At 45.8% G+C, this 27,117-nt stretch overlaps 2 protein-coding genes and 1 pseudogene across 2 annotated transcripts in view; all 3 read left to right on the top strand.

The window, feature by feature from the left end:
- The first annotated feature begins 2,685 nt into the window (after positions 1 to 2,685).
- On the top strand, positions 2,686 to 5,253 carry LOC102421964 (annotated as a pseudogene).
- Positions 5,254 to 18,806: 13,553 nt separating this feature from the next.
- LOC102443280 (specifically androgen-regulated gene protein-like) lies at positions 18,807 to 22,041 on the top strand. Its single transcript, XM_014454541.2, is given in 1 exon segment — positions 18,807 to 22,041. A coding segment is annotated over 1 exon segment (1,806 nt). The 5' UTR covers positions 18,807 to 18,979; the 3' UTR covers positions 20,786 to 22,041.
- Positions 22,042 to 23,893: 1,852 nt separating this feature from the next.
- LOC102442952 (cytochrome P450 4A11-like) overlaps positions 23,894 to 27,117 on the top strand; it is a 15,239-nt gene continuing 12,015 nt past the window's right edge. Inside the window, exon 1 of the mRNA XM_014454543.2 lies at positions 23,894 to 24,217. Coding sequence (XP_014310029.1) covers positions 24,023 to 24,217 — 195 coding nt within the window. The 5' untranslated portion in view covers positions 23,894 to 24,022. The remainder of the gene's footprint in view (positions 24,218 to 27,117) is intronic.

The raw sequence follows: 27,117 nt of genomic DNA, 5'->3' as shown, positions 1-27,117 counted from the left end.
TCTAGTATTTACATAAAACTGAATGCTTAAACAGCTATGAGGGGTCAATTTCTTTTTTCTTTCTAACTTCTTTCTCTCCCTTCCTCTCTCCCTCCCTTCCTTCCTCCCTCTCTTTCTCCTAGTTTTCCTTCCTTCCTTCCTCTCCCCCCCCATCTCTCTCTCTTAATCAGTTTGAGATGATCTGTTATTTAAATTTCCCCAGATCTAAAAGACAACTTTCTATCCACCATGGCTTGGGTTTGGCATCTCTAATTGTTGCCTATCCTGGTCATGGGATGACTAAGTCCCCAGACCACAGACTTCTGTGTTTTCTCTGGCACTGAGGATAGAGCCTATATTTCTGGCAGATTCACCATCCTAGTCCTGTGGGTGTTCTGCTGCTGGACACTTTTCTGTCTTTCTGAGCCCACAGTGGCTATTAGTGTTACCATAGTTAGCTAAATCTTATGAAAAAGGAAGAGAGCAAGGGAAGTCAGGCATTGTTAAGCATGGTCTGCTGGGAACACTGAGCCTGTTTGCTTCACCAGGAAGCTACAGCTTCACACTCCCCACCCAGGGAACCACCGGTCCATTCCCTACAGATCACTGGGGGAATGGATAGAACACAGCGGGAGATAAGAACATGGGAAATAAAGTAAAAATGGCACAGGAGAAATGTTTGTCCATAAGGCCTGTCAGTCTAACCTGGGAGCAAGGAAGGGAGGGAATCACTGGCTACAGCATGGAGCCAATGCAAGCCTGTGTAAACTTTGGAAGTAGGTTGGTTATTTTGAAAAAGCTCCTGGTTAAAACCCCAGGGAACAAAGAAACTCTCTCTCTTTTGATGGCCCACACTTGCCCAGTTCGTTCATGTTCTCTCTCACCAGGGAACACGTGACATGCAGGCCTACCAGCAGTCTGGGCCATGGTAGACTGTGTGGCCTCCAAAAGGACTAAGCTTTAATATGAAGCAGAAATCTGGACACTGGCTTTTGTCTTGGCCTTGCTGAAGACAGGATTGGACATTTCCCATGGCCAGTGGATGGAGATGGGACATTGGAAACCCAGAGGTCTATTTCCACTCTAAGAAATCACCTTACCACACCATCATCTCTGGTGTGTGGATCCTTTTAATTCTTTTCTTGTGATGCCATGGAAGAGCCTGATTTCAACCTACAACATTATGACAGAGAGACTTGGAGATGAGAGGCATGTGGGAGGTCACTTAAGACAAACTGCCAGCTGACAGTGACCAGGAAGGGCCAGTAGTCCAGGGTGTGGACCACAGTTTCCTCCTCGGGACTCCCTGCCTGTTTAGTCCCCTTCAAGTTCCTATAATGCACTTCCTTACCTTTGTGACCTGAAGCATTTTTTTTTCAATTCTCACTGAAGGATTTGCTTATTGGAGAGAGAGAGAGAGAGAGAGAGAGAGAGAGAGAGAGAGAGAGAGAGAAAGAAAGAGAGAGAGAGAGAACATTAATTGGTTGCCTTTGTATGTGCCCCAACTGGGTATCAAACTCAAAACCTAGGTATGTGCCCTGACTGGGAATCCAACTCACAGCCTTTCGGTATATGGGACAACACTCCAACCAACTGAGCCATACCTGGCAGGCTCAGGCCCAAAGTCTGATGATTTTTATTAAAAAGGAGAAAATTCTGAGATGCCCTAAATTAATAACTGCAGGCCAGAGGGGAAAGAATGACAAGAGAGGTTAATTCATTAACAACTGCAGGATAAAAGCAACAAAGACTAATTACATTCCTGAGTGTACATTGAAACTTAGAGTTAACTTCCAGGGGGCTATCTCTCCAATTACCTAAAGCGAACAGCTAGGTGCGATGGAGCCCAAGGAACCTATGCTTCTTGCTTAACCATGAACTTTCAACACCATCCAAACAAGCAAACATATCTTCCTGATGAACTCTGCACCTATCCCAGAACTAGCTCCGCTTCAGCTCCCCCCACCCCCTTTATCTGTAGCCAATGTAAACTCTTTCAAAACAACTCACATCTTTCTTTCCCTTCCCTGATGTATAAGAAAAGCCTGTCAAGTCCTGGCTGGAATGGCTCAGTTGATTGAACCATCATCTCTTACACCAGAAGGTGACAGGTACCGGTTCAATTCTAGGTCAGGGGGCATAACCCAGTGCAGGGTTTGGGGATTGAGATGTCAGGGTGCAAGGGACTATGCTGGTGCTTGCATGTGTCACTACATTGGTGATGTCACCCTCTGTAAGCAGCATTCAAGCAGACCCTCCTCCGTGAGTGTGCTATAGAGGAGAGGCTTGACTTGCAATCAGATGGTGCTAGACCTCTCACCCCTTATGTGCCTCCTGATCCCCAGTCTGGCAAATGCTCTGGTGCATGGGGGAGGTGCCAGAGGTCTGACTGCTGTTTCTCTCTCTCTCTCTCTCTCTCTCTCTCTCTCTCTCTCTCTCAAAAAGCTTTAAATTTTTTTTTAGAGTCTGTTAGCTCCTATGGCAAGCATGTTGCCTTCTCTATCTGGTGCTATTGCTAGTGTTTTAGACTTCATGCACCACGGCTTGATCCTTTTCTGGCTACCATATAGCTCAATAAATCTTATTTTTTCAAGACTACTTTTCTTCTTGCAGGTATTTCTTTAAAAGATTCCCAAAAATGGATGGGACAGGAGGTATCCAGTCACTAGCTTGGATCCACTACTTTGGTCATTGCAAAGGGAAAGCATGGCCATGGTAGAAACAGGTCCTGCTCTCCTCCCATCTCCATTTCTAGAGCAATGGTCATTCCCCTGGACAACAGGACAAACTGCCAGCAGCTGACATGGGCAGTGACAATTTTAATGGCAGGACAGACATCCCAGGATGTCACTCAAGCAGGCTCCGGTTGGGGGCCCAGGGCTTCAGCATGAAATTGAGCAACTCCATGGAAGGAAATGGAGATTATATCTGCACTCACAGACCCGGATGCTGATTCTACAAGTTATGCTCAGATAACATTTGATGAAGGGAAGAAATTAAAGTCCCTGATGTCCTCTCCTTAGGATCCCCAGTACTGACCACTTAAGTTACCTCTTGCCTTGACACATTTGCTACCTAGAGTTGGAGTGCACCTGTCCCTCAGGTCTAGCTCAACCATAGGAGAGAGATTTTCCCCTTTGTTTTCTGGCCTGGCAAAATGTAGTTACCATCATAATTTATTTCTCAAGTTCAAAAATAATTCAGACTATTGTGAGGGAACCTATATAATAATATAATCACAGTTTCTGAGAATACAGTCCTCACTTTACTAACATTTGCTGTACAATCTTAACATGTTATAATTTCTCTGTTCAGGACAGTGAGGTAACTGGAGAGGCAAGGTGAGAGCTAAGCTGGATCAGCAGAGGCCCTCTGGTGGAGTAGAGGAGGATCAATGTCCCCCTCCCACCACACGACAAATGGGAGGAGCTCATCAGCCAGGACTCCCACCTGGAAATCTCTGAACATATCTCCTTGATGACTCATGAAGTGTGCCTTCAGCCAGCAGGGCAACATCCAGACACACAGGTCAGTGATAATCCTTCAGCTGCAGAGTTTTTGTTTTACCAACTGATAAGGACTTACTGGAGAGGCAGTTCAGGCAGTTTGGATGCTCACTAGCACAAAAAGCCAGCATCTGTCGAGAGCTCCTGACTATGGACAAATACTAGTCCAGACCAAAGCTTGACTCAGCCACAGATCCTTGATCCCTGGCACAGGGAGAAACCTGGTTGCTCATGTTACTTATAAAGGCTTGAGGGTCTCAAGGGCTATAGGATAGAAGCAATGAATGCCTCAGTGTCACCTGTCCCCACTGTTTGGGGAAACTCCCATCTAGAGCCCCACTTCACCTCCAGATCAGAGGCCTCCCAATACCCTGTTTGTTCTGTATCTTCTCCTTCAGGAACTGCAAGGCCATCAGGATATGAAAAATCTTTTTTATTCTCGAGTGAGGAATTTCTTCTACCAGAACGACATCATCTACTGGCTGACTCCTGATGGCCTCTGGAGCCAACGGCCCTGCCAGCTCGCCCATCAACACACAGGTTGGACTCTACCTCCTGGACTGCTCTCCTCCTTCATCATGTACATCTCAAAGGGACTGGCCCTGTCCCTCAGGAAGAGTCTGACTCCTGCTGCCCTTTGGGAGCTAGAACACACCCCACTGGATACTTACCTGGTGCAGGGCTTGGGAATTGAGATGTCAGGGTGCAATGGACTGTGCTGGTGTTCACATGTGTCACTGCATTGGTGATGTCACCCTCTCCAAGCAGCATTCAAGTAGAGCCTACTCCATGGGTGTGCTATAGAGGGGAGGCCTGACTTACAATCTGATGGTGCTAGACCTCTCACCCATCATGTGCACATCTCTCCCACACTCATTCTGATTCACTGGTATCCATATTGCAGCAGGGTGGAGGGGGGCAGATGGGGCCACTGTGGGTTGCTCCTTCTGGGTATCCAGAGCCCTCAGCTCTGCCTGGGAACCACTGTTCTGGAACAAACCGAGTGATCAAACTGGGAAAGGCGCATCTGCAGGGTGAGGAAGATCTTGAGGAGGTCAGGAAAAAGAGGAAGTTGGATTTCTGGACAGTCTTCTCTTTGCCAGAGTGAGTGTGTATAGGAGGGGCCTGAGGTTTTTCCCAGAAGTACAGAGGAAGGGGCAAGCCATGCACTCTCCCCAGCCTTTCCCAGTTGAAGAATGGGAACAGCTTGTTTGACAATGACATTTGTGCTGAAGTGGAACATTCATCTTCAAGGGCCATGACACCACAGCCAGTGGTATCTCCTGGACCCTCTATGCTCTGGTTGCTCACCCCTAGTATTAGCCGAGGTGCTGCAAGGAGATCCAGAGCCTTCTGTGGGATGGTGCCTCCATCACCTGGTGAGTGCTCAGGAGATGGGAGAGCCCTGCCCACCCAGCCAGACAAGAAGCCCTGGTCTGCTTGGGCCCTGTCTGCCCTCAGGTTGGGCTTCATTCATTTCAGGGATCACCTGGATCAGATGCCCTACACCACCATGTGCATCAAGGAGGCACTGCGACTCTATCCACCTGTACCAAATGTCAGCAGAGACTCAGCAAGCCCATCACCTCCCCTGATGGACGCTCCTTACCCAGAGGTCTGAACTTCACCACAGTCACTAACCTAGGAATTCTGCCATAACCCGTGGCAGATCAGATCCATGTGTCCTATAGCAGTTCTTTGGTCTTGTTCCTTCATCATAATTGGATGTTTACTTTTAGTTTGGAGGAGGAATATAACATGCTTGGCACAGAACTTGAACATAGAAAAAGCTCAATAAACAAATGATAACCTTTGAATGTGGCCTTATCATTTAGTCCTAAAGTTCTAATTCCCTGAGATATGAGGGCTACAGAGACAATCAGAGAGGATAAGGGAGATGTGCTTTCCTTCTTGTGGAGTCTAGGCAAATGAGGGAGATCAGAAAATCCACTGTCATGGGTCTGATGGTCCTGTCTCTGAGGAGCCCTCAGGTTGATGGCAGAGAGGAATTGATTACCAGATCTGGGACACCTACATGGTTGGAGGCCACCCTTTGGCTCACATTTGTTCTGAATTCCAGCCCTACCACATCCTAGCTATGTGATCATAGGCAAGTTACTCAGCCTTTCTGAAGCTCAGGTGCCTCATCTGAACAATGGGAATATGAGCACCCTCCTTGGAAGGTTGTTGTGAGGATGGAATGAGTTAATGCAAATCCCCAAGGGCTCATGGATGGCACTTGATAAACTGAGTTGTAACTTGAGTTGCTCCAAAATATGAGCCTCTAATTCTTTCTTGCTTCTCACCCTATATAGATTTTCTGAATCAATGATTCTTTAAATTCCTCTAATGATGAATCAACTTTTACAGAACAGGCTTTACGCAAATTGTTCTGCTAGAATCTAGAAATTAGCTCCAGGATTTGATTTTTCCAGAATTGAGTTCTTCCTCATAGACCTTGGCTGCAAGTCACATGACTCCCACTAGAGGACAGAAGCGTGCTAGACAGCTGAATCCTTAGGCAGAACTCATATTTAGTCTTAATTTATTCCATTTTGGTTTTTAAAAAAATTCAATTAACTTCAATCAAATATAAAATTATTAAGACTGTCTCCGTGTGCCAAATCCTGTGCTAGGAGGTGGGAACACAGAGATGAAAGATACCGTCCTTGAATTCAAGAGTTCACAGTCATGAAACAAATACCTTTACTGAAGACAAATATTCATTCACTCTTTCACTCACTATTCACACACTGAGCAGACTGTTGAATGTTCCATGTTCCTTGCACTGTCCTGGGCACTGGACGGTGATGTGTCCTTGAGTGAAACATGAATTGTGCCTTAGTGTCTGGGGAGGAAGAGGTATAGCTGACAGAGAGGAAGAGGCAGGAGTCTGGACCATTTCTTGGAAAGCAGATAGTACAATAGGTTGAGAGTGGCTAAACGGTGGCCTCTCCAGGAAGCTTCCCTGTTGTCATTCTGCCTTCCTTATACAACCCCATCTTGTCTTCTCTCTGAAGATTGAGGTCCCAGTGCATCCCCCTAATGAGGGCCTGAGAGTGTGGCCCACCCCACTCCACACTATGCCTCGACCTGACCTCCATATTGTGAAACCAGAAACTGCTTGTGAAAGGAGTGAACAAACTAATAATTAACTCTCTTTTTTTTCTTTTTCTTTTTTGTTAATCCTCACCCAAGGATATCTTTTCCACTGATTATTATTATTTGTTGTTGTTATTATTATTATTATTGAGAGAGAGAGAGAGAGAGAGAGAGAGAGAGAGAGAGAGAGAATGGGAGGGATGGGGAGAGACAGAGAAAAACCTTGATGCAAGAGAGATACATTGAATGGTTGCCTCCCACACGCAACACCCCTCTGCCGCCCCCAGGGTTGGGGATCTAGCATGCAACCTAGGTATGTGCCCTTGACCTCAGGCTGATGCTCCTGCCACTGAGCATAACTGACTAGGGCCTAATAATTAACTTTTTAATGACTCATTTAACTTGACTCAGTGGCTTAGGGCACTGACCTTTCCCCATCATGACTTCTGAGAACAGAAGTTAAAATTAGGAGCTATTTCTGGAAAAAAGATAGGCTTTGTTAAAGTTCAGGAGCAGAATATGAAGCAAGGCTAGTGGGGTAGAAATGTGCGTGACCTAAAAGGAAGGGGATCGAATTGACTCACATCAGAACCCCTTGCTCCTGCAAGGACCAATGCCTGCCAAACTCAAAACAGGGTTTAAGACCATTTCTCATGTCATTTCCTCTCCATGGCCCAGGAACTGCATCAGGAAGCAGTTTGCCATGAACAAGCTGGAAGTGGTCATGACCCTGAACCTGCTCTGCTTTGAGCGATGCTGGATCCCTCCAAAGTCCCCATATCCCTACTGGGAATTGGGTTGAAGTCCAAGAATGGGATCCATCTGTGTCTCAGAAAGCTTCTATAACCTTTGATGGCACAAGGACAAACTCTGAGGACCTCTTGTTTATCATGCTGTCTTCCTGTCATCAGCTTCTGTCCCCTTCCTCCTGCTCATCAGACTGTCTACTCTTCTCTGTCTCTCTTTTCCAGACTTCCTACTTGTTTGCTGTTCCCTGTCTCTACCTAACTCTGACTTTCTACCTAACTCCTATTCACCTGCTGATCCTCCAGCCTGTCTGCCCTCTTCCTATCTTTTTACTTTCTATCCCTGTATTAGTATTCTTTTGATGTTATAGAAAATTACAACAAACTTAGTGACTTACAAATGTAAATATTTATGATCTTACAAGTTAAGAGATCAGAAATCTGAAATGTGTTTCACTGGGCCACAACGAAGGTGTTGCAGAAACCCTAAGGAAGAATATTTTTTCTTACTTTGTCTAGCTTCTATAACTGTGCTCTTAAGGGCTTTTAATGAGTATATTAGGCATTCCTAGATTATCAAGGAAATATTCTTAAATGCAATTTATTATAGATGTTAACCACATCTACAAAATCTTCACAGCAACATCAGTCTTGTGTTTAATTGAACAATGGGGTACTACAGCCTATCTAAGTTGACATGTAAAACTAGATGTCACAGTCCACCCCTTATCTACTTGGCATTCACACATATTCCCTTAAACCATTCTTAATCTGTAAATAAAAACTATAATAAAGTTATACTTCTGCTGCTACCCTGTGTATTATGAAAAGGCATTAACACCCTCCCCCCACCCCCACCAAAGACAATACAATGTCATTGGATGCTGTTCACTGTTTTGTAACTTAAATGGTGTGATATAAAGTTGACTTATGTTAGATTTGAAGGGAAAAAGAGGAGGAAGAAAAACTATCAGATACACTCATGTACACACACACACACACACAAACATATTTATAACAAAATAAAAAAGAAGTAAAACAATTATAGTCCTTGTTCTTGCAATTGGTCGTAGCTAGCATTTATAACCACCTTCTTTCACAATTCCATATTCTCTTTGCCCTCAGCAAGCACCCCAGCTAGACATGGTTCTTTGTCTGGTGGGGTGACCCAAACCTTCATTCTTAAAAGATCCTGGTTATTAGTCCTGCTTGAATTGGGTTGTGGTATTTTTCTATTTAGTTTAATAACAGGGTATGGCAGTTCTAAGAGACCCTCTAGATATATCAATTACAGACATACCTCCATTGGTCATTTTACCTTGGTAATCAGAATCTACCTTTGATTCAGAGGCATGAAGAACCCAAAATAGCCAGCTGGGCAGTTTTACTCACTAGTTTAATGTAATAATTATTATGTCTCCCAGTGGAAACGTTTCTCCCTTTGGAACTAAGACTTCTAGGCCAACAGAGCATAAGATTGTAGGGACAAGAAGTAAAAAATGTGCTAATGGGATCACTAGGGGTAACAATGAGTGGTGCTACTCCCATTTCCATCCCTTGGTTCTTGAACTGGTAAATCATGGCAATGGAAGAAACTGCACCATTTATTAGACATTGATTTATAGCATCTATGGCCTCCTGGAGAAGCTTACCTCAGCCCTGCAAGTTATTGTCACCTAGCTGGTACTATACATCTAAACCTCTCCCGAGGTTTCTGGAATGCATAATTGGAATAGATATATACTCAGCATTTGCTATAAAAAACTCAACAGAATGTAGGGTTTTGATGTCTCTAGCTTCATTGGGATTTTCCCATATGCCCCCCTTCCAATTTTCAGGCTCTCACTACTTCTCAATCAATGCTCCACTTTAGCAGAAGATAACTGCAAGATTGGAAATTCAGTTTTTATTGTTATTCAAACACTGGCGAGATGAGATTCTGGATTTAGTTTTCAGAAATTTCAATCCTAGCTGAGACCTGTGGCTACATAAAGGACATAAAGGTTTCTGCAGGTCAGGCATGGAAGCTTTCAGGTTTTTTAAAAGCACTTTAGGCTGGGAAGTTGAATCCCCAACCTTATCCTTTTCTTTCTCCACCTTCTCCAGCACAACTAGAAGCAACCAGTCAATCTTTCTTTTTAAATTTTTTTATTGATTAAGTTATTACATATGTGTCCTTATCCCCACATTACCCCCTATCCCTCCCACCAACCAGTCAATATTATTAGACTCCTTAGTTTAACTAAAATACTCTAAGGTATCAAAAACATGGTCACTAGACCCTTGTCTTATGTAAGTATTTGGTTAGTAGTATTCACTGGGGACAGTTTGTGTATCTCTATTGTTGCATAATGCCTGGACTACCATGTCCTTTTATTATTGACTAGTAGACGGTGCACAAAATTCGTGCACATTAAAAGGGAATTAATTAGCGGAGATATTTTAATATTGCTATTTGCCCTTTCTCTATAATAGAAGTGTGAGAGATGAAAGGAAATTAGTAAAATGTATATGAAAATAATATATAAATTTATTAATAAATAAACAGTAACAAAACGATATAACAACAGAGGCACCATATAAAAATGACAAAAACATGATATGAAAACAACAAAAACATGATATAAAAACAACAGTGATGCAAATAATGACTGATAAAGTGATTAAACTTATTCTAATGTCTCCCTGTACACCACATTAAGAGTGAAAACACTTTCAGAGTGCTTGACTAATTTCCCTTGTGATGAAGTATTTAGAACTTTAACTGTAACGTCACATGCTCTTCAAACTCGAGAGAAAGCAACATCTAACTGACCATGTGCGAAAACGGGTTCAGGTAAGAATATGCCTACTCTGTCTAGAGTTTGTCCTTGTGCTTTATTAATAGTCACCACAAATGCTGGCATCACGGGAAACCATCATTGAATCAATTTAAATGGGAGGCCAGTGTCAGATGGGGACAAATCAATTCTTGGAATCAGAACAACCTCTCCCTCTGCAGATCTTGTTAATACTTCAGCCTCTATAATGTTAGGTCATAATCTTTTGATAATAAATCTGGTACCATTACAAAGACCCCATTTACTATTGAGATTTCTTAATAGCATGATGATTGCACCCACTTTCAATTTTAATTTATGACACGGCATTCCTGAAGGAGTAATACTATTAAGAAATTCGATGGGAAATTTTTTTTTCAGCATCATCTGTTGAATCAATGGAATCATCACTCAAATATGTGTGAAAATCTCCATCGAGTATATCCAAATTTTCTTTTTTTTTTAAGGTTATTCTTTTTTTTTTTGATATATTTTATTGATTTTTTTTACAGAGAGGAAGGGAGAGAGATAGAGAGTTAGAAACATCGATGATAGAGAAACATCGATCAGCTGCCTCCTGCACATCTCCTACTGGGGATGTGCCCGCAACCCAGGAACATGCCCTTGACCGGAATCGAACCTGGGACCCTTCAGTCCACAAGCTGACGCTCTATCCACTGAGCCAAACCGGTTTCGGCTAAAATTTCTTCATTTAATTTTTGAACATGCTCATTTTTTGGACAAAGAATTGCACGTGTAGATATATTTTTAATATTATCTATAGATATAGTATTTCCAAAGGTAGCTTCAATAATAGATCCATTACAAATCATTTCACAGGGGATTTCAATAATATCCATTCCTAAATGAAAACTGCTATCAAGTTTGCCATCTCCAAGTTTTACTAACCATCCACTATAAGCAGAATCCTATGATCTCATATTTGTTGTAAGAGACAACTTTCTGGAACATCCCCAAACATTGCAGTACTTTAAACTCGTTTGTACTATGGCCGATCACATAGCATGTGGTACAGTACTGAGACATTGTCGAAAATCGACTCCAAGAAGGAGAACTTTCCCACCAAATACAACATTCAGACTCATAATTTCTCTTATCTGTCTATGGCATTTATAGCATGACTTGATGCCATGATGCATTAATCAATAATGAGAATTGGGCCTTTTTAATAGTTTTAGCAACTTCACTCTTTATATTGAGTCTAGAAATTGAAGTTTCATTTAATGGAATTGGTAATTATATTGGGAATGAAAGGTGCTTCCACTGAGAAGTAAATTTGCAGCAATTCCTGTAGACGCTGTGGGTAAAACAGTACCACCACGACCTCTAATATAATGTATTAAAATTTTATACAGATATGCAGGTGAATAGGATTCCTAGCTGGCAGGCCCCTGACAGCAAGCTGGCCACCTGTCGATTCTGTGAGGAATGGGGCTCCCTCCTCCCTCCTTTCAGGGTCTGGGGTGCAGGTGAATGGGGTTCCTGGCTGGCAGGCCACTAACAGCAAGCTATCCAATAGCAGATTCTGTGAGGAATGGAGCTGCCTCCTCCCTAACTGTCAGGGTCTGTTTTGAAGGCTGGCCATGCCCCCTGTTGGGCCAGACCCAGAGTTCTACCAGAGTTCTGGCCTCCGCCTCAGCAACCCAGGACTGACTGCTGCTGCGCACTCCTGGCGCTTCGAGGGTGGGTTCTTCCCTCATGCCTCGCGGGAAACAGCTCGGGGAGGGTGCAGCCATTTCCAAGACGACCCCTGCAGGACTGACTTCCTTCCGGTTGGTCGAGCTTCTGAACGTGATGTTACAACCAGGGTTTTTATATAAGTAGATAATAGAGTCAATAGGGCCTTCACATTAGAAAACCAATTCCAGAAAACCCAGAACAAATTCAGAAAACTCATCCTTAAGATTATTTTCCTCCACAACCAATCCTGGTACCAAAAGCTGTATCAGTCAGGGTTCTTCCAGAAAAACCAAAGCAGTAGAATATATGCTTGTGTAGGAAAAAAGTCACACCCAGAAAGAGGTGCTCATTGAGCCAGATGGGAGCTCTCCTGTCTCCTCCCTTACATACCACCTGAGCAGAACAGGGCAGAAAATGATTCCCAGCACCAAAGGTCTGGAATGGCAAGGGGAGGGGGCAGGTGCCCACTCACCAATTTACTGGAGGAGAAAGTCATGAACATTTGGGGCCTTGAGATCCGCAGAAGAAAGAGGAGATCAGGTTAAGCAGGGACTGTGGGATTCCCAGAGGAGACATTAATAAATAGGATGTAGACATCAGCTGCCCAGGCTTAGGAAACAAGCCAAGGACTCCTCCCCACATGGTGTCCTGAGCCCTTTGCTTTCAGGAAGTCCCACTCTCTCCCTAGAATGCTCACCCCCTTGGCTGTACTCAGCTTTGGCATAGTCAGGCTCATAGATGTCCAGGAAGCCAAGGAATTGTTTGAACCAGAGTGGGTGGGTATAGGGGAACTGGTGGGCCCAGGATACCACCTTTTCCAGGCATCTCATCTGCTGTATTTGTAATGGTGACAGAAGGCCAACCTAATGTCACCTGCCAGGCCATAAGCCCCTGAGGCTGCCCTCCTTCTGCACCCCTCTCCCAGCCTATCACCTAGTCCTATCCATCTCTGAGCTCAGTCTCCTTTCCAGCCCCAGTTCCAATGTTCTAAGTCTAAGCAACTCTTATTACACCTGGGTTAGCTCAACAACCCCAAATTGGCCAACCTGCTTCCATCTGGTGCCTGCCACCATCCCTCTACTACACTATAGCCAGAAACATTTCTTTTCAGCATTAAAACTTTTCATTAGAAAGGTGATACTAGTTTGCTGTGCAATAAAAACACCCACCTAGATTCCAACTATGTTAAGTCATTCAACACATTCTTATTTAGGACCTACTAAGTGCAAGGCACTATCTAGACATCTCAAAGGAATGAGATAGATATGGTCCTGCCCTTTCATTCTATGGGGAAGACTGACAAGAAACAAGTAAACAGTTAAGTAGAATGATTCAGACAATAGTAAGTGCTAAGAAAGAAGCAAACACTGTGCTACAAGAGAGACTACCAGAGAGGACCTGTTTGGATAAGAGTGATCCAGATGGCCTCTTGTTGGAGAAGACTTTTAAGGTGAAACCCAAAGGATGATAAGGAGCTGGCTGTGTGAAGAGTAAGGGAAGAGCATTCAAGGCTGGGGGAACAAGTACAGAGGCTCTGAGGTGGGAAAAAGTGTGTCTTCCAGGAACTGCCTCATGGTGGGACAGTGGCGTGGGATGAGGTTGGAGTGTCATAGTGCTAAGAATGAAAGTAGGTAACATATGAAAGCACTTGGCACCATGTCAGCAGATAGGAAATATTATACAAAGTAAATGATGTTAAGTTGCAGGAAATCTGGAGTTAGAAATTTGAGGTTATGGTCGTAACTCTAACACTTACTTGCTTTGTGACCTTGATGAAGTTAATTAACATCCCTGGGCCTTAGTTTTCTTGTCTGTAAAATAAGATTAATAATACCTGGTAAATTGAGGAGTAGTTGTGGTTCTGCTTGGGAAAGTATGAACATTAGGCAAGTATTGAGAAGACATTTTTGGAAGCTTGGCTGCATGCCAGCACTGTACATCATGTCAGCATACAGGGTACTGAGTACTGTCTCAAAATTATCTGTATGTCTCATTTCGGGTAGTAGGTGGTGCTACAGAATGTCCCAGGTTAAAAAAACAAAAGAAAACACCATGATAGCTTTGTGTGTTCCCTTGGATGGAAAACAAAAGCAAATATTTAGATTTAGAAGGCTTTTGCCTGGCAGCCTTTGTAACGGAGCAAAAGTAAACAAGATATGATAAATTGCACTAGCATCAAGCCCAACTTTATCAAACCTAGAAAACAAGAAGTTCCTGGTGGCAGTTGACTCACATGAGTAATGCTTGAAGCTGCTGCCTCGCCTTTCTGTTCCTTATAAGCTGAAACAGAAAACATTTAGGAATAAAAATATTAATGTCCTTTTACAACATGGCACCCCAAACTGAATCTAGTCTGTTTAAGATGGTGGCCTAACCAGTCCAAGATTTTCCTTGTTCCCTCCTTCCTTTCTTTATTAAGTCAGTATTTATCGGGCATCAGCAGCAGGCACAGTCTTCTGTTCCAGGCTATGAGCAGCAAAAAGACATAGAATGCCTAGTTACCACATTCATGGAGACCTTGTTTGGAGTGTCTAGATATCAGATGAAGGAAAAAGATATATATATTTAAATATAAATATATATTTAAATATATATATTTAAATTAAATCTTTATTGTTCAGATTATTACAGTTGTTCCTCGTTTTTCCCCCCATAGCTCCCCTCCACCTGGTTCCCACCCACCCCTCTGCCCTTACCGCCCCCCCCCGCACTGTCCTCATCCATAGGTTTACGATTTTTTTCCAGTCTCTTCCTGCACCCCCCACACTCCTTTTCCCCCGAGAATTGTCAGTCCACTCCCTTTCTATGCCCCTGATTCTATTATATTCACCAGTTTATTCTGTTCATCAGAATATTTATTCACTTCATTTTTAGATTCACTTGTTGATAGATGCATATTTGTTGTTCATAATTTGTATCTTTACCTTTTTCTTCTTCTTCCTCTTCTTAAAGGATACCTTTCAGCATTTCATATAATACTGGTTTGGTGGTGATGAACTCCTTTACCTTTTTCTTATCTGTGAAGCTTTTTATCTGACCTTCAATTCTGAATGATAGTTTTGCTGGGTAAAGTAATCTTGGTTGTAGGTTCTTGCTATTCGTCACTTTGAATATGTCTTGGAAGAGACCAAGATGGCGGCATAGGTAAACACCGGAGATTGCTGCCGCAAACAACCACTTCAAAAATACAACTAAAAGACGGAACGGACATCACCCAGAACCACAGGAAGGCTGGCTGAGGAGAGACTCTTCAACTAGAAGGAAAGAGAACAGCATACCGAGGCTCAGAGGAGGCGCAGTGTGGAAAATACAAAGGTGCGAAGGTGCGCGCACAAAGCGGGCTGGTGGCTAAGGGCGCAGTTGTCGTTTTCAATCAGGAGGGAGTCTCAGACTCTGAGCTCCAGATCCGGGCGAGTCTCTAGGGACTCAGACTCAAACGGGAGAGGCGGGATTGTCTGGCATCAGTTGGAACATGAGGGCAGCTTTCTCTCCGAGGTTTGCAGTGGTTGCTGGGGTTCTGAGAAGCAGAGCCTCTGGGAATGGGACTGAGAGCAGCCATAACTGCTCCCTCCGCCTGCCCTGTTGATCCTGTGCGACCCGCCCCGCCCAAGCCCTGTGCAGAGCCATTTGCCGGATAGCCTCAGGCAAAGGCTAGATTAGCACCTCTCCAGAGGACAGAAGTTTTCCCACTGCAAATACAGGTGATTCTCACAGCCAGTCGGCCTGGTGGTCAAATCCCTCTAATATTAACTACAACAATCAAGGCTTAACTACAACAAGACTGCACACAAAGACCACAAAGGGGTGCACCAAGAAAGCATAAAAAATGCGGAGACAAAAAAACATGACAGAAATGGAGGATATAGAGCTAAAAAACGCAATTTTGAGGGCTTGCAATAATGTGCTAGAAGCTGCCAATAAACTTGATGAGAGCCTCACGAAATCTAATGAGACCCTCGATGCTGTGATAAAGAACCAACTAGAAATTAAGCATACACTGACTGAAATAAAGAATATTATACAGACACCCAATAGCAGACCAGAGGAGCGCAAGAATCAAGTCAAAGATTTGAAATGCGAAGAAGCAAAAAACACCCAACCAGAAAAGCAAAATGAAAAAAGAATCCGAAAATACGAAGATAGTGTAAGGAGCCTCTGGGACAGCTTCAAGCGTACAAACATCCAAATTATGGGGGTGCCAGAAGATGAGAGACAGCAAGATATTGAAAACCTATTTGAAGAAATAATGGCAGAAAACTTCCCCCACCTGGTGAAAGAAATGGACTTTACAGGTCCAAGAAGCGCAGAGAACCCCAAACAAAAGGAATCCAAAGAGGACCACACCAAGACACATCATAATTAAAATGCCAAGAGCAAAAGACAAAGAGAGAATCTTAAAAGCAGCAAGAGAAAGAGACTCAATTACCTACAAGGGAATACCCATACGACTGTCAGCTGATTTCTCAACAGAAACTTTGCAGGCCAGAAGGAAATGGCAAGAAATATTCAAAGTGATGAATAGCAAGAACCTACAACCAAGATTACTTTATCCAGCAAAGCTATCATTCAGAATTGAAGGTCAGATAAAGAGCTTCACAGATGAGGAAAAGCTAAAGGACTTCATCACCACTAAACCAATATTATACGAAATGCTGAAAGGTATCCTTTAAGAAGAGGAAGAAGAAAAAGGTAAAGATACAAATTATGAACAACAAACATGCATCTATCAACAAGTGAATCTAAGAATCAAGTGAATAAATAATCTGATGTACAGAATGAACTGGTGATTATAATGAATCAGGGATATAGAAAGGGAATGGACTGACTATTCTTGGGGGGGAAAGGGGAGTGGGAGATGCGGGAAGAGACTGGACAAAAATCGTGCACCTATGGATGAGGACAGTGGGTGGGGAGTGAGGGCAGAGGGTGGGGCGGGAACTGGGAGGAGGGGAGTTATGGGGGGGAAAAAAGAGGAACAAATGTAATCTGAACAATAAAGATTTAATTAAAAAAAAAAGAATATGTCTTGCCACTCCCTTCTGGCCTGCATAGTTTCTGTTGAGAAGTCAGCTGACAGTCATTTGGGTACTCCCTTGTAGGTAACTGACTGTCTTTCTCTTGCTGCTTTTAACATTCTCTCTTTGTCTTTTGCTCTTGACATTTTAATTATGATGTGTCTTGGTGTGGTCCTCTTTGGATTCCTTTTGTTTGGGGTTCTCTGCACTTCCTGGACTTGTAAGTCTATTTCTTTCACCAGGTAGGGGAAGTTTTCTGTCATTATTTCTTCAAATAGGTTTTCAATACCTTGCTCTCTCTCTTCTTCTGGCACCCCCATAATTTGGATGTTGGTACGCTTGAAGCTGTCCCAGAGGCTCCTTACACTATCTTCATATTTTTGGATTCTTTTTTCTTTTTGTTTTTCTGGCTGGGTGTTTTTTGCTTCTTCGTATTTCAAATCTTTGACTTGATTCTTGGGATCCTCTTGTCTGCTGTTGGATCTCTGTATAATATTCTTTGTTTCAGTCAGTGTATGCTTAATTTCTAGTTGGTCCTTTTTCATATCCTTGAGGGTCTCACTAAATTTATCGGCGGTTTCTAGAAAATTCTTGAAAAACCTTATAACCATGGTTTTGAACTCTATATCCAGTAGTTTGCTTTCCTCCATTTCTGTCATTTGTGACCTGTTTGTCTCTGCATTTTGGCTGCTTCCCTGTGTGATAGAGTAGCTTTCTGTGCTAGGTGTCCTATAGGGCCATTGGCTCAGCCTCCTCAATTACCTGAGGTGGACACTCTTGGTGCACTCCTTTGTGGGCTTTGTGCACAGTCTTGTTGTAGTTAAGCCTTGATTGTTGTAGGTATCACTGGGAGGAATTGACCTCCAGGCCAATTGGCTGTGAGAATCAGCTGTGTCTACAGTGGGAGAACTTCTGTGTTGGAGACACCCTTATGGGGGCAAGAGTTGCTTCAGTGGAGTTTTGGTGCTCACTGAGTCTGCCACCTGAGTGTGTCCCTTATGGATCTGAGGAGTTGTAATCTGGATGGTCCCACTCTGACCACTGGGTACACTGGCTCTTGAATTTCTAAGGAGGTGCTAATTTAGCCTCTGCCTGAGGTTACCCAGCAGGAGCTATGGAGAGATTTGCAGATTCCTCTTCTTTGTTTGGGGTTTGGAGGTGCCCAGATGAGGCCCAGCTGTGAAGCAATGCAAGCTGCTGTGGGGCCTTGGGCCTTCTTTTGGATGTTCTGGGTCTCTCTGACCCAGCTGCAGTTTGTTAGGTAATTTTAGATTGCAAAGGGCCAGGCCATTCATATTCAAAAGCCTCTGCTCACAGCTTGGGTGTGGCAGGGTCTCAGGGAATCAACAGGGCAGAGCAAACAGCTATGTTTGATCCTCAGCCCTCCCTAAGAGGCCCCAGGTCTCAGTGTCCCTTGGTAATCGCTGCAAGCACCTCTGAGTTTTTGAAAAACCTTAAAGCCGCCCTTGAGTTCCACCCAATGCCAGACAGTTCAGTTTCTCCCTGTATGAGTCTGGGTCCCCAGAGACTCGCCCAGAACTGGAGTTCAGAGCAGTTGGGAGCTTGAGACTCCCTCCCGATTGAAAAAGACAACTGCATCCTCAGTTGCCAGCCCTTTCCGCGACCACCTCCGTACCTCTGCACTTTACTTCCGCACCTCCTCTGAGTCTCAGTGTGCTTTTCTCTTTCCTTCTAGTTGTAGAATTTCCACTCAGCCAGCCTTCCTGTGGTTCTAGATGATGTTCATTTTGTCTTTTAGTTGTATTTTTGAAGTGGTTGTCGAAAAAAGATATTTACTAGTTAGTAAGTATTGTCCAAGGCAAGCACAACTTTCTGAGTTAAGCTCATACTCCACAGACAGTTGTACATTCTGCTTTGATCACTTTGTTACAAGCTTTTCTATATCATTAAACATTCTCGGTCAAAAGAAGAAAACAGCGGGAGGCAGGGGAAGCAGGCTCTGTCCGCGTCTCCACCCTTTGAAATATAAGGGTATTTTTTTCCTCTCTTCAGCCCCCCACCCAGTAAAGGCCCAGCTTGGGACATTCTTCGATTCTCTCCGCTTCCCCTCTGGGAGCCCCTTTCGCCGTCCTTGCACCTTGCTTCTGGCAATGCCTGAGAGGGAGCTGTGGCCAGAGGGGCCTGGCTCAGAACCTGTGACCCGCCTCGGCAGCTGGGACAGCATGACGAGCACCACCTCCACCCGCTCCGGATCTACTGACAGCTATGACTTCCTGTCCACTGAAGAGAAGGAGTGTTTGCTCTTCCTGGAGGAGACCACTGGCTCATTGGACACTGAGGCTGACAGCGGACTGTCCACTGAGGAGTTTGAGCAAGACACAACTCCCCAAAGTCCCCGAGCACTGCCCCTACTCCAGCCTGCTCCCCAGGGACATCCAGAGGACACCGTTGCTCAGCAAAGACCAGAGCCAAGGAGAGCAACCCAGTCCAGTTTCCCTCCTCTGCCTGAACCCCAAGGCCTGGGCTTCAGATCTGGCTCCTACAGCCTCCCCCGCAATATCCACATCAGTAGGAACCAGAACCTCAGGAAAAGCACCCCCCAGACGAGTAGCCACCTGCCAGGGGAACCCAACAGGGTCATCCCAGACCCCAGGGAAGAGCAGCTCAGCCAGAGCAGGGAGCCCAGCCAGGCTCCGGCCGGGCTCCAGGAGGCCGTCCTTGATTTGGACACAGCGCTCATCCCCCCACCAGAGGCTTTCCAGGAAGCCCAGCCCGAGCAGCGTGGGGAAGACAGCCTGCCTACAGGGCCAGGGGAGAGGACCCCTGCGCCTTAGCTCCTCACGTCACTCAGCCCCCAGAAGAGAAAGGAGACTTCTTCAGAGGCCATGTCCCAAAAAGCCAATGAGAAAGGCTCTACGGGGGCACCAGGACAGCTTCGGCCTCTTCCTGCCATGTCGTCTCAGAACGCCAGAGCTGCAGATGCTTCCGTCCCACCAGGGCGGGATCCAAATGCCCAAGTGGCTCCCCTCACAGGGCCTAAGTCCCGGAAGCTGCCCGCTAATATTGTTCTCAAGAGCAGCCAAAGCCGTTTCCACAGCGACCCCCAGCCCTGGCTGTCCTGCCACCCTGAGGCTGCCCCCAGCGATTCCGGCCTGCTCTCCTCTTCACTGCAGGAGCAGAGGAAAGCACGCAAGGAGGCTCTGGAGAAGCTGGGGCTACCCCTGGACCAAGAGAAGCCCAGCCCCCACTTAAGTAAGTCCCCCAGCTCCATCAGACTCAAGGGGACTGGCGCTCAGGCCCCTGCCCCAGCCCCAGCATCAGCTCCTGCCCTAGCTCAGCCTGCACCTCAGGTCTCAGCAGGGAAGGCATTGGCTCCTGCTCCAACCCGGGGGCCTTCTCCAATGAAAGCCCTGGCTCCAGCTCTAGCTCAGGGATCGACTCCAGGCAAGGTTTTCATTCCTGCCCAGGAACCCACTCCAGGGAAGGTTCCAGCTGCCAAGTCTATGCCAATCCCCATCCCTAGGGCCCCAGGGGTAAGTAATCCCCTGACACTGCAGGAGAGCAGCGTCCCTGGGCTGAGGCAGATGAACTTCAAGTCCAACACTCTGGAGCAGTCAGGTGTGGGGCTGAGCAGCTACCTCTCAGCTGAGAAAGACCCCAGCTCCAAGGCCAGCACCTCTCTGGGAAAAGACTCCTTCTTGAACAAACTCTCACCCAATGTCTTGCGTAATTCCCGGCCCCGCCCCGCCTCCTTGGGCACTGGGAAGGACTTTGCAGGGATTCAGGTGAGCATGCTGGCTGACCACGAGCAGAGCTCCAAGCGCCTGTCTTACCAAGGACAGAGCCGAGACAAGCTGCCTCAACCCACTTGTGTCAGTGTCAAGATTTCCCCCAAAGGCATCCCTGATGAGCACAGAAGGGAGGCTCTGAAGAAGCTGGGACTGTGGAAGGAGTAAAGTAGGCCCTGGCCACCAGCACTGCCCGCACAACCTCGTCCCTGCCTCCTGTCATACAAGACGACACTCAGGGCTCCACCTAGGAGCCTTGTCCACCTCACTGCTCAGGGGCTGGGCAGGGGTAGGCTTCTTTCCGGTGCTCTGCTCTCCGAAGTGAAGAGGAGGGAGAGATTGGAGTCCAAGCCTATGCTCAGATTCAGGGTGGTTGTGCCAATGAGTACCTGATGATCATCCTGAATATGATTGAGAGAGAGAGAGAGAGAGAGAGAGAGAGAGAGAGAGAGAGTGTTAGGCTGTACATATCACTGAAACTATTTATAAGACACAAGGAGTCATTGAGAATTCTGCTCATGTTGGAGATTTTTGTACATTGGGTAGAGTTCGGCCCAACCAGAACTGAGTGGAGAGGGGTGACCAAGCCTGATTAAAAAAAAGTTAAAGGAGACCATGGATGTGCCAGTGCCACACATGCAGCGTCACCTGAAATGTGGGTCTTCCAGAATTCCTGCGATAGATGGAGACGGGCTCATACTTCACTCGATCCCTCTCTCTGTTCTGGCCTGCTGGACAGGAGCCAAGAGGAGTTGGTCTGTCATCTCTTCACCTGCTACCTTCTCACCATCCCCGTCCCAAGGATAGGACACGTTCCTGCAACTAAAAACTCTCGGTTGATTGAGAGCAGCAGAGCTCTTGTTGGTCTGAGAAGGCAGGTTAAGTAGCCAAAGCGCACACCTCCGCTGGGGAGGGTCCTTGGCTGTGGACTTGATAAATTCACTAAAAAATTGTGCGGTGGTCCCTGATTCTGTGATTTCTGCTCCTATCTCAGTCTGCTCGTGACTGACCCCAGGCTGGGCCAACACTGAGATGGGAACCCGAGACCAGAGGCTTCGGTACTTACAGTAGAACCGTCTCAGGCCTTGCCCACGCCATTGCAAGTAGTTTTTACCTTCCTCAGTACCTACGGAAAATCAACACAACACATTCTCTGCCAGTTATGCATAGAATATCAGAGCTGGGAGGGGCCTTAGAGATGCTCAAACTCAACCCTGTTGGAGAAGGGAAATGACCCATCCATAGTCAATGCCACTTAATAGCCAAGCCGGGGCCAGAGCTGGGCTCCTGATCCCAGTCCAGGCTGCATGCTGCCTCCCCTCACACAGTACTTGTATGCATCCACACAGCACCTCACCGGACCTTCACATCCTAAAGTGTCTTCTGAAATATCAGAGATTAAATGCTGTTCGTGTCAAAAAAAATTCTCCATAAATACTATTTCAATGACTATTACATCTGGGCACATGGTTTGTCCAACACTTTCTCACAAAAGCTGCCCTGGATAGTAAGGCTTGCATTTACGCCAATATGTGGAGGTGCTGAAACACTCATCCGCTACTTGGAAACACAGGATAAAACAGAGCAAACATGACATGCCTCCTGGGAAGTTTGGGAGGTGCCATGTATGGACTGAAATCTCTTTACATTAATGCAAATCTCTGAGGCCAGACAGCCTGGGTTTGAATCCTGGCTCTACCCCTTACCAACTGAGCGACCTTGGGCAGGCAGATAACCTCTCTGTGCCGTAGTTTTCTCACCTAGAGTTGTGGGATTATTTTTAAAGTCTGTTTTGTAGGGTTGTTGTGGGAGAAAACATAAATACTTTGCTCCGTGTCTAAAACATAGTATGTGCTCACTAAATGTTAGCTATCACCAAGCATTATAAGCCTAAATATATAAGAGAAACTTTCTCAGGGAGAGAAAGAAAGAGTTAAAATCAAAATTCAAACCCAGGCTTTCTGACTCCAAAGTCCTCCACTACTGCCCCTCATGCTGATGGTGAAAAGCTGGTGCTGAGCCAATTAAGGGAGAGTCAGGGTCCAAGAGTCCCTGGGGTTGGAGCCAGAGGGATGGAAAATAACCAAAGAACTGGGGGAAAGTTGGGAGGAATGGGTGTAAAAGGTTACATGCGCAGGCCCTTGGGTTTGGACAGCAGCCCAGGATTTAGGGGAGAAAGAAAAGAACTCTGGTTGTGTGATGATCACTTGTCACATGGTAGGGCAATGGAGGAGGTTGTTGGGAGTAGAGTTTAGATGGATGAAGGAACAGGTTGGGAGGAAATGGAGCCCCTTGGAAGGCTGCCTGCCAAGGAATTTTCCTGAAATATATTGTGTTTTACTACCTGAATGATGGGCCTTGGATTTGATATTGGGGGAGAGAATCATGAAAACACTGAGGGTAAGAGATTAACTTGCCCCTATCCCTTACTCTTTTATATAAGATCTCCATGATTTCTCAGTGCTCATCCCTCTATCTAGCACTCTCTTCCTGATGAACTTGTATTCATCCTTTAAGACCCAATTCTCTTGGCTTAGTTTTCTCCTTTCCTGGATGGACTCAGCTCACTATTCATTCCTCCAGCAAAGGCCCTATCATAGTTTATTTTAATGTTGTTGTTTTTTTTTACTTTACCTACTAGATTGCACACTCAAGAAACATTTGCTGAGTAAGTGAATGAATAAATGAATGAATGAGCATTCCTATGCCGTTCTTAGGAAAAAGATTACTATCCCACCTACAAAAGGAGAAACTGAGGCTAAGAGAGCATCAGTTGCTGACTTCATATGAGGTGGGCCAGACATGGGGCTGAACCTCCTGACTCTAAGGTCAGTACTCTATCCACAGCACATTCCCCTTGGGTCACAACTAAATAGGGGACAGAGACAAGCCCTGGGGAAAACTTCAGAGGCAGGTAGGCAAGCAATTTTGGAGACAAGAGAGAAGATTTCTAACACCAACTCAAGGTGTCAATGGCTGTTTTCCGTTGGCCATTTTACCTGTGTAACGAGCTTTTAACTCTGGAAATGTTAATGAAATATCGTAACCACACCTACTGAACATTTGATGAACTAGACTGAGATTTCTGGAAATCGGGGTTCATGTCTGTTTTGCTCGCAGCTGTGTCCTGGCACCTAGCATACTGGCTGACACATAACAGGTGCTCATTAAGTGTTTGTTAGGAAACTGATAAGTGGAAGTTGAAATGTACACAACCATTGTCACTGTCAACTAAAAAAGCTTTTCTTCCTGGTCCCAGGATAGCTCCTCCACAGTTAATCAACTCTGGTGGCTCAGCTCTAAGCTCTGCCCTCACCCTTCACCCTCCCCACAGGTGGGTGGGGCAAAACTTCCAGACTGGCCTGAGGTGGTCAGAGACAGTCAGAGGTCCAGACGCACTGCACCATGAGTGTCTCTGTGCTGAGCCCCACAAGACTCCTGGGCAGTATCTCTGGGCTCCTGCACGTGGCCTCCCTGCTGCTTCTGGTTCTGCTGCTGCTCAAGGCAGCCCAGCTCTACCTGCTCAGGCAGTGGCTGCTCAAAGCTGTCCAGGAATTCCCGTCCCCTCCTTCACACTGGCTGTTCGGGCACAACCAGGAGGTAAATGGGAACGGGACAGGGGAGAGGGAGGGCAAGGAGGGCAGAGGCTCTCTGAGCGAGGTCATGGTCAGCAAGTCTATAGGACAAAGGCTTGTTGTGAGAAGCACATGGCCATGGGGACAAAACCCAGATTACCCCTCAGATCGTGGCTCCTCATCCCATGTGCTGGTGTTCAGTCTGTCAGATCCTCCTTCCTTAGGTAGGTCTACAAACTATTATGCCAGCCAGCCCTTTGAAGACAATGGCTGCTCCTTTCTGAATCTCCCTGCTCCAGGCTCACAGGACAGAACTTCTCCATGCTTCCCTGCCCATGACCACTCATTTCCATCCTGTCTGCCTGACCCTGAGCTTGCCTAGGAACACAGACATCATCTCATGAATCCCTGCCTTCGGGGGTTCACAGCATGTGGGGGACGATAGACAGGAATTTAGACAAGATATCAGGAACCAGGAAAAGGGATAAAATTGGGTGTAGGGGTCCAACAAGCTTGGTTGGCCTGAGACCATGGGGTTTTTCAGACTGGTGACTGCAGTGCTAAAACCCTGGCAAGTTACTGGCACATCTGAGCAAGAAAGCTTCCAGGATGGTCCCACGGAAGGAGCACTGGCATGTGCAGCTCGCCATTAATGAGAATCTCTTTACCTGCCAGCTCCTATTCTCCACGCCCCTGCCCTGTGAGCTTCTTGAGGCTGAGGATATCAGCCCCCTTTCTGTGCGCTCATCCCCAGCACAGAGCCTGACACAGAGGGAGCTTGACTCAGGTGTGCGGACTGACAGAAAGGAGCAGCTGGCAGGTTGGATGACAGACAGTGCTCCCCAGCCAGCTCTGTTAGCACTAGTCACTGGGGGGAAGGGCACAGAGCAAGGTGAGGGGGCTGCATGGACAGGGGCTCATCTGGGTAGGTGTGAGGGTTGAACAAGCCTTAGGAGGTGGAGTGCAGCAGAAACCTGAGAAGGTTTCAGAGAAGGAGGCCAAAGATTGTCAGCAGAGTAGATCCCCAAATGGGAACTGCTCATACCAGCCACAGAGAGACAACCAAAGCCCAGTTGCTTCATGCAAATTTGCTACAAGGGACTTCCAGATGATTTGTTGATTTGGAGAAAGTGTGACTTATGTTGTTGCAGTTGTCACCTTTTTAAGCAGAGATTTGACAGAAGGAACCACTCTAATCCTCCAGTGACTTTTCCATGCACTGATGGCATTAGATGGGATGTAGACTCAATAATTGGGTAATGCCATTTCCATAGCTTACATTTCATGGTGTGAATCATCTTTCTAATCCTGCTGGCCTAAGAGATACTGCAGTTACATTTTCCTTGCTTTTATAATACTGCCTGAGTTTTTCATTTATTTAATACCTCTGTAATTGACTAAGTCTGGAATTGATTGCCTCATGTTGAATCCAGATTGAAGCTAATCTTTCAGGCCAGATGACAAGGGACAAGGTGGGCAGTTGAGCATGTGGGGCTCCATTTTCAAGCTACTTGGGTTCATATTCCAGCTCTGCACATACTTTTATTTTATTTTATTTCATTTTATTTTATTTTATTTTATACTAGGAGCCCAGCCCGCAAATTCGCGTGGCGCCGTCCACCCTTGAGTTGCCTCAGGCTGGTCCCGCCTTCTCCTGCCTCCCTGCTTCCCCACTCCTGCCTCCCCACTTCCGCCCCATCTCCAGAGCAACATCTGAGGCGCTCGCAGACAGCCTCCTGATGATAGGAGCTAATAAAGAGATGATATGCTAATGGTCCGGTCATGACGTGTTATGGTGTCCCGGCTAATTTGCATATTACCTCTTTATATGTATAGATTCCCCATCACCATTCATCCCCTCTTCCAATTCCACCCCCCGCAAAAAAAACCTGTTGTTTTTGTCTACAAGTCCTTTCTCTCTTTTTTGCTCAATCCCTGCAACCCCCACTCCCCACCTCCAACAGAGCTGTTTGCCTGCTCTCTATCTAGGAGTCTGTCTTTATTTTGCTTGATAGTTCCGTTTGTTCCTTAAATTCCACATCTGCATGAAATCATAGGGTACTTGTCTTTCTCTGACTGGCTTATTTCACTTAGCATAATGCTCTGCAGGTCCATCCATTCTCTGCTATATTCTTTAAATGCTTGCTCTAAGATTCGATTTCCTCATCTGTAAGTTGGGGATGAAGATGATTATAGCACTCAAGTGAGTTCCTATAATGTTAGAATTGTGCCTGGCACAGACCAAGGCCACCATTACACTCACTCTAATTTGTGTGAATTTATAGTAATGTTAATGCCTATAAAGGACAAGCATGTTAAAGGTACAAAATCACTGCATTAAGTAGTGATGGAATCTCACAAGGACTATGGAAAGGGGAACTAACGTCTTTGGGATGCAAATAACCCAAACTGCCCCATTCCCACCCCCAACTCTCATGTCCTCTCTCCAAACCAGGAGTACCGGCCATGCTAGCAGACCCCACATCTGAGGATGGCCTGTGTGGCCACAATATTACCTGTCCACCTACTCCCTTTGTGGAAATTTCTTTGTAGGGCAATTACCAGGGTCAGCCAGGTGAGGACGACTCCAAGGCAGCATTGCCTGCATTGAGTGGCCAAAGCTTGGAGGGCACCTGGGCACTGGGTAATTGCCTACAAATCTGTTACCTCTGCCACTATGGGCATCATTCCCTCTATAAGAGTTCCTACTGGCTCTGGCCACACATGTTCAGGGACAGGTAGCATTCCCAGCGGGTTGACTGGAGAGCTGTCAGAGCAGTGGATGCCAAAATGGCCTAGATAGGAGAATGAAAATGCAGAATATAGTTTACCTCCTTTTGGTCCCCAAAGGGAAGCAATGACAGTGCCCAGCATCAGGAATTTCGGGAGGCTGACGGGCATGGACACCAAGCAATTAGAAAGAGG

Source organism: Myotis lucifugus, unplaced genomic scaffold (assembly GCF_000147115.1).
Source record: "Myotis lucifugus unplaced genomic scaffold, Myoluc2.0 scaffold_37, whole genome shotgun sequence".
Lineage (NCBI taxonomy): Eukaryota > Metazoa > Chordata > Mammalia > Chiroptera > Vespertilionidae > Myotis > Myotis lucifugus.
Note: the sequence above shows the minus strand (reverse complement) of the source record. Positions and strands in the feature narration are given on the sequence as shown.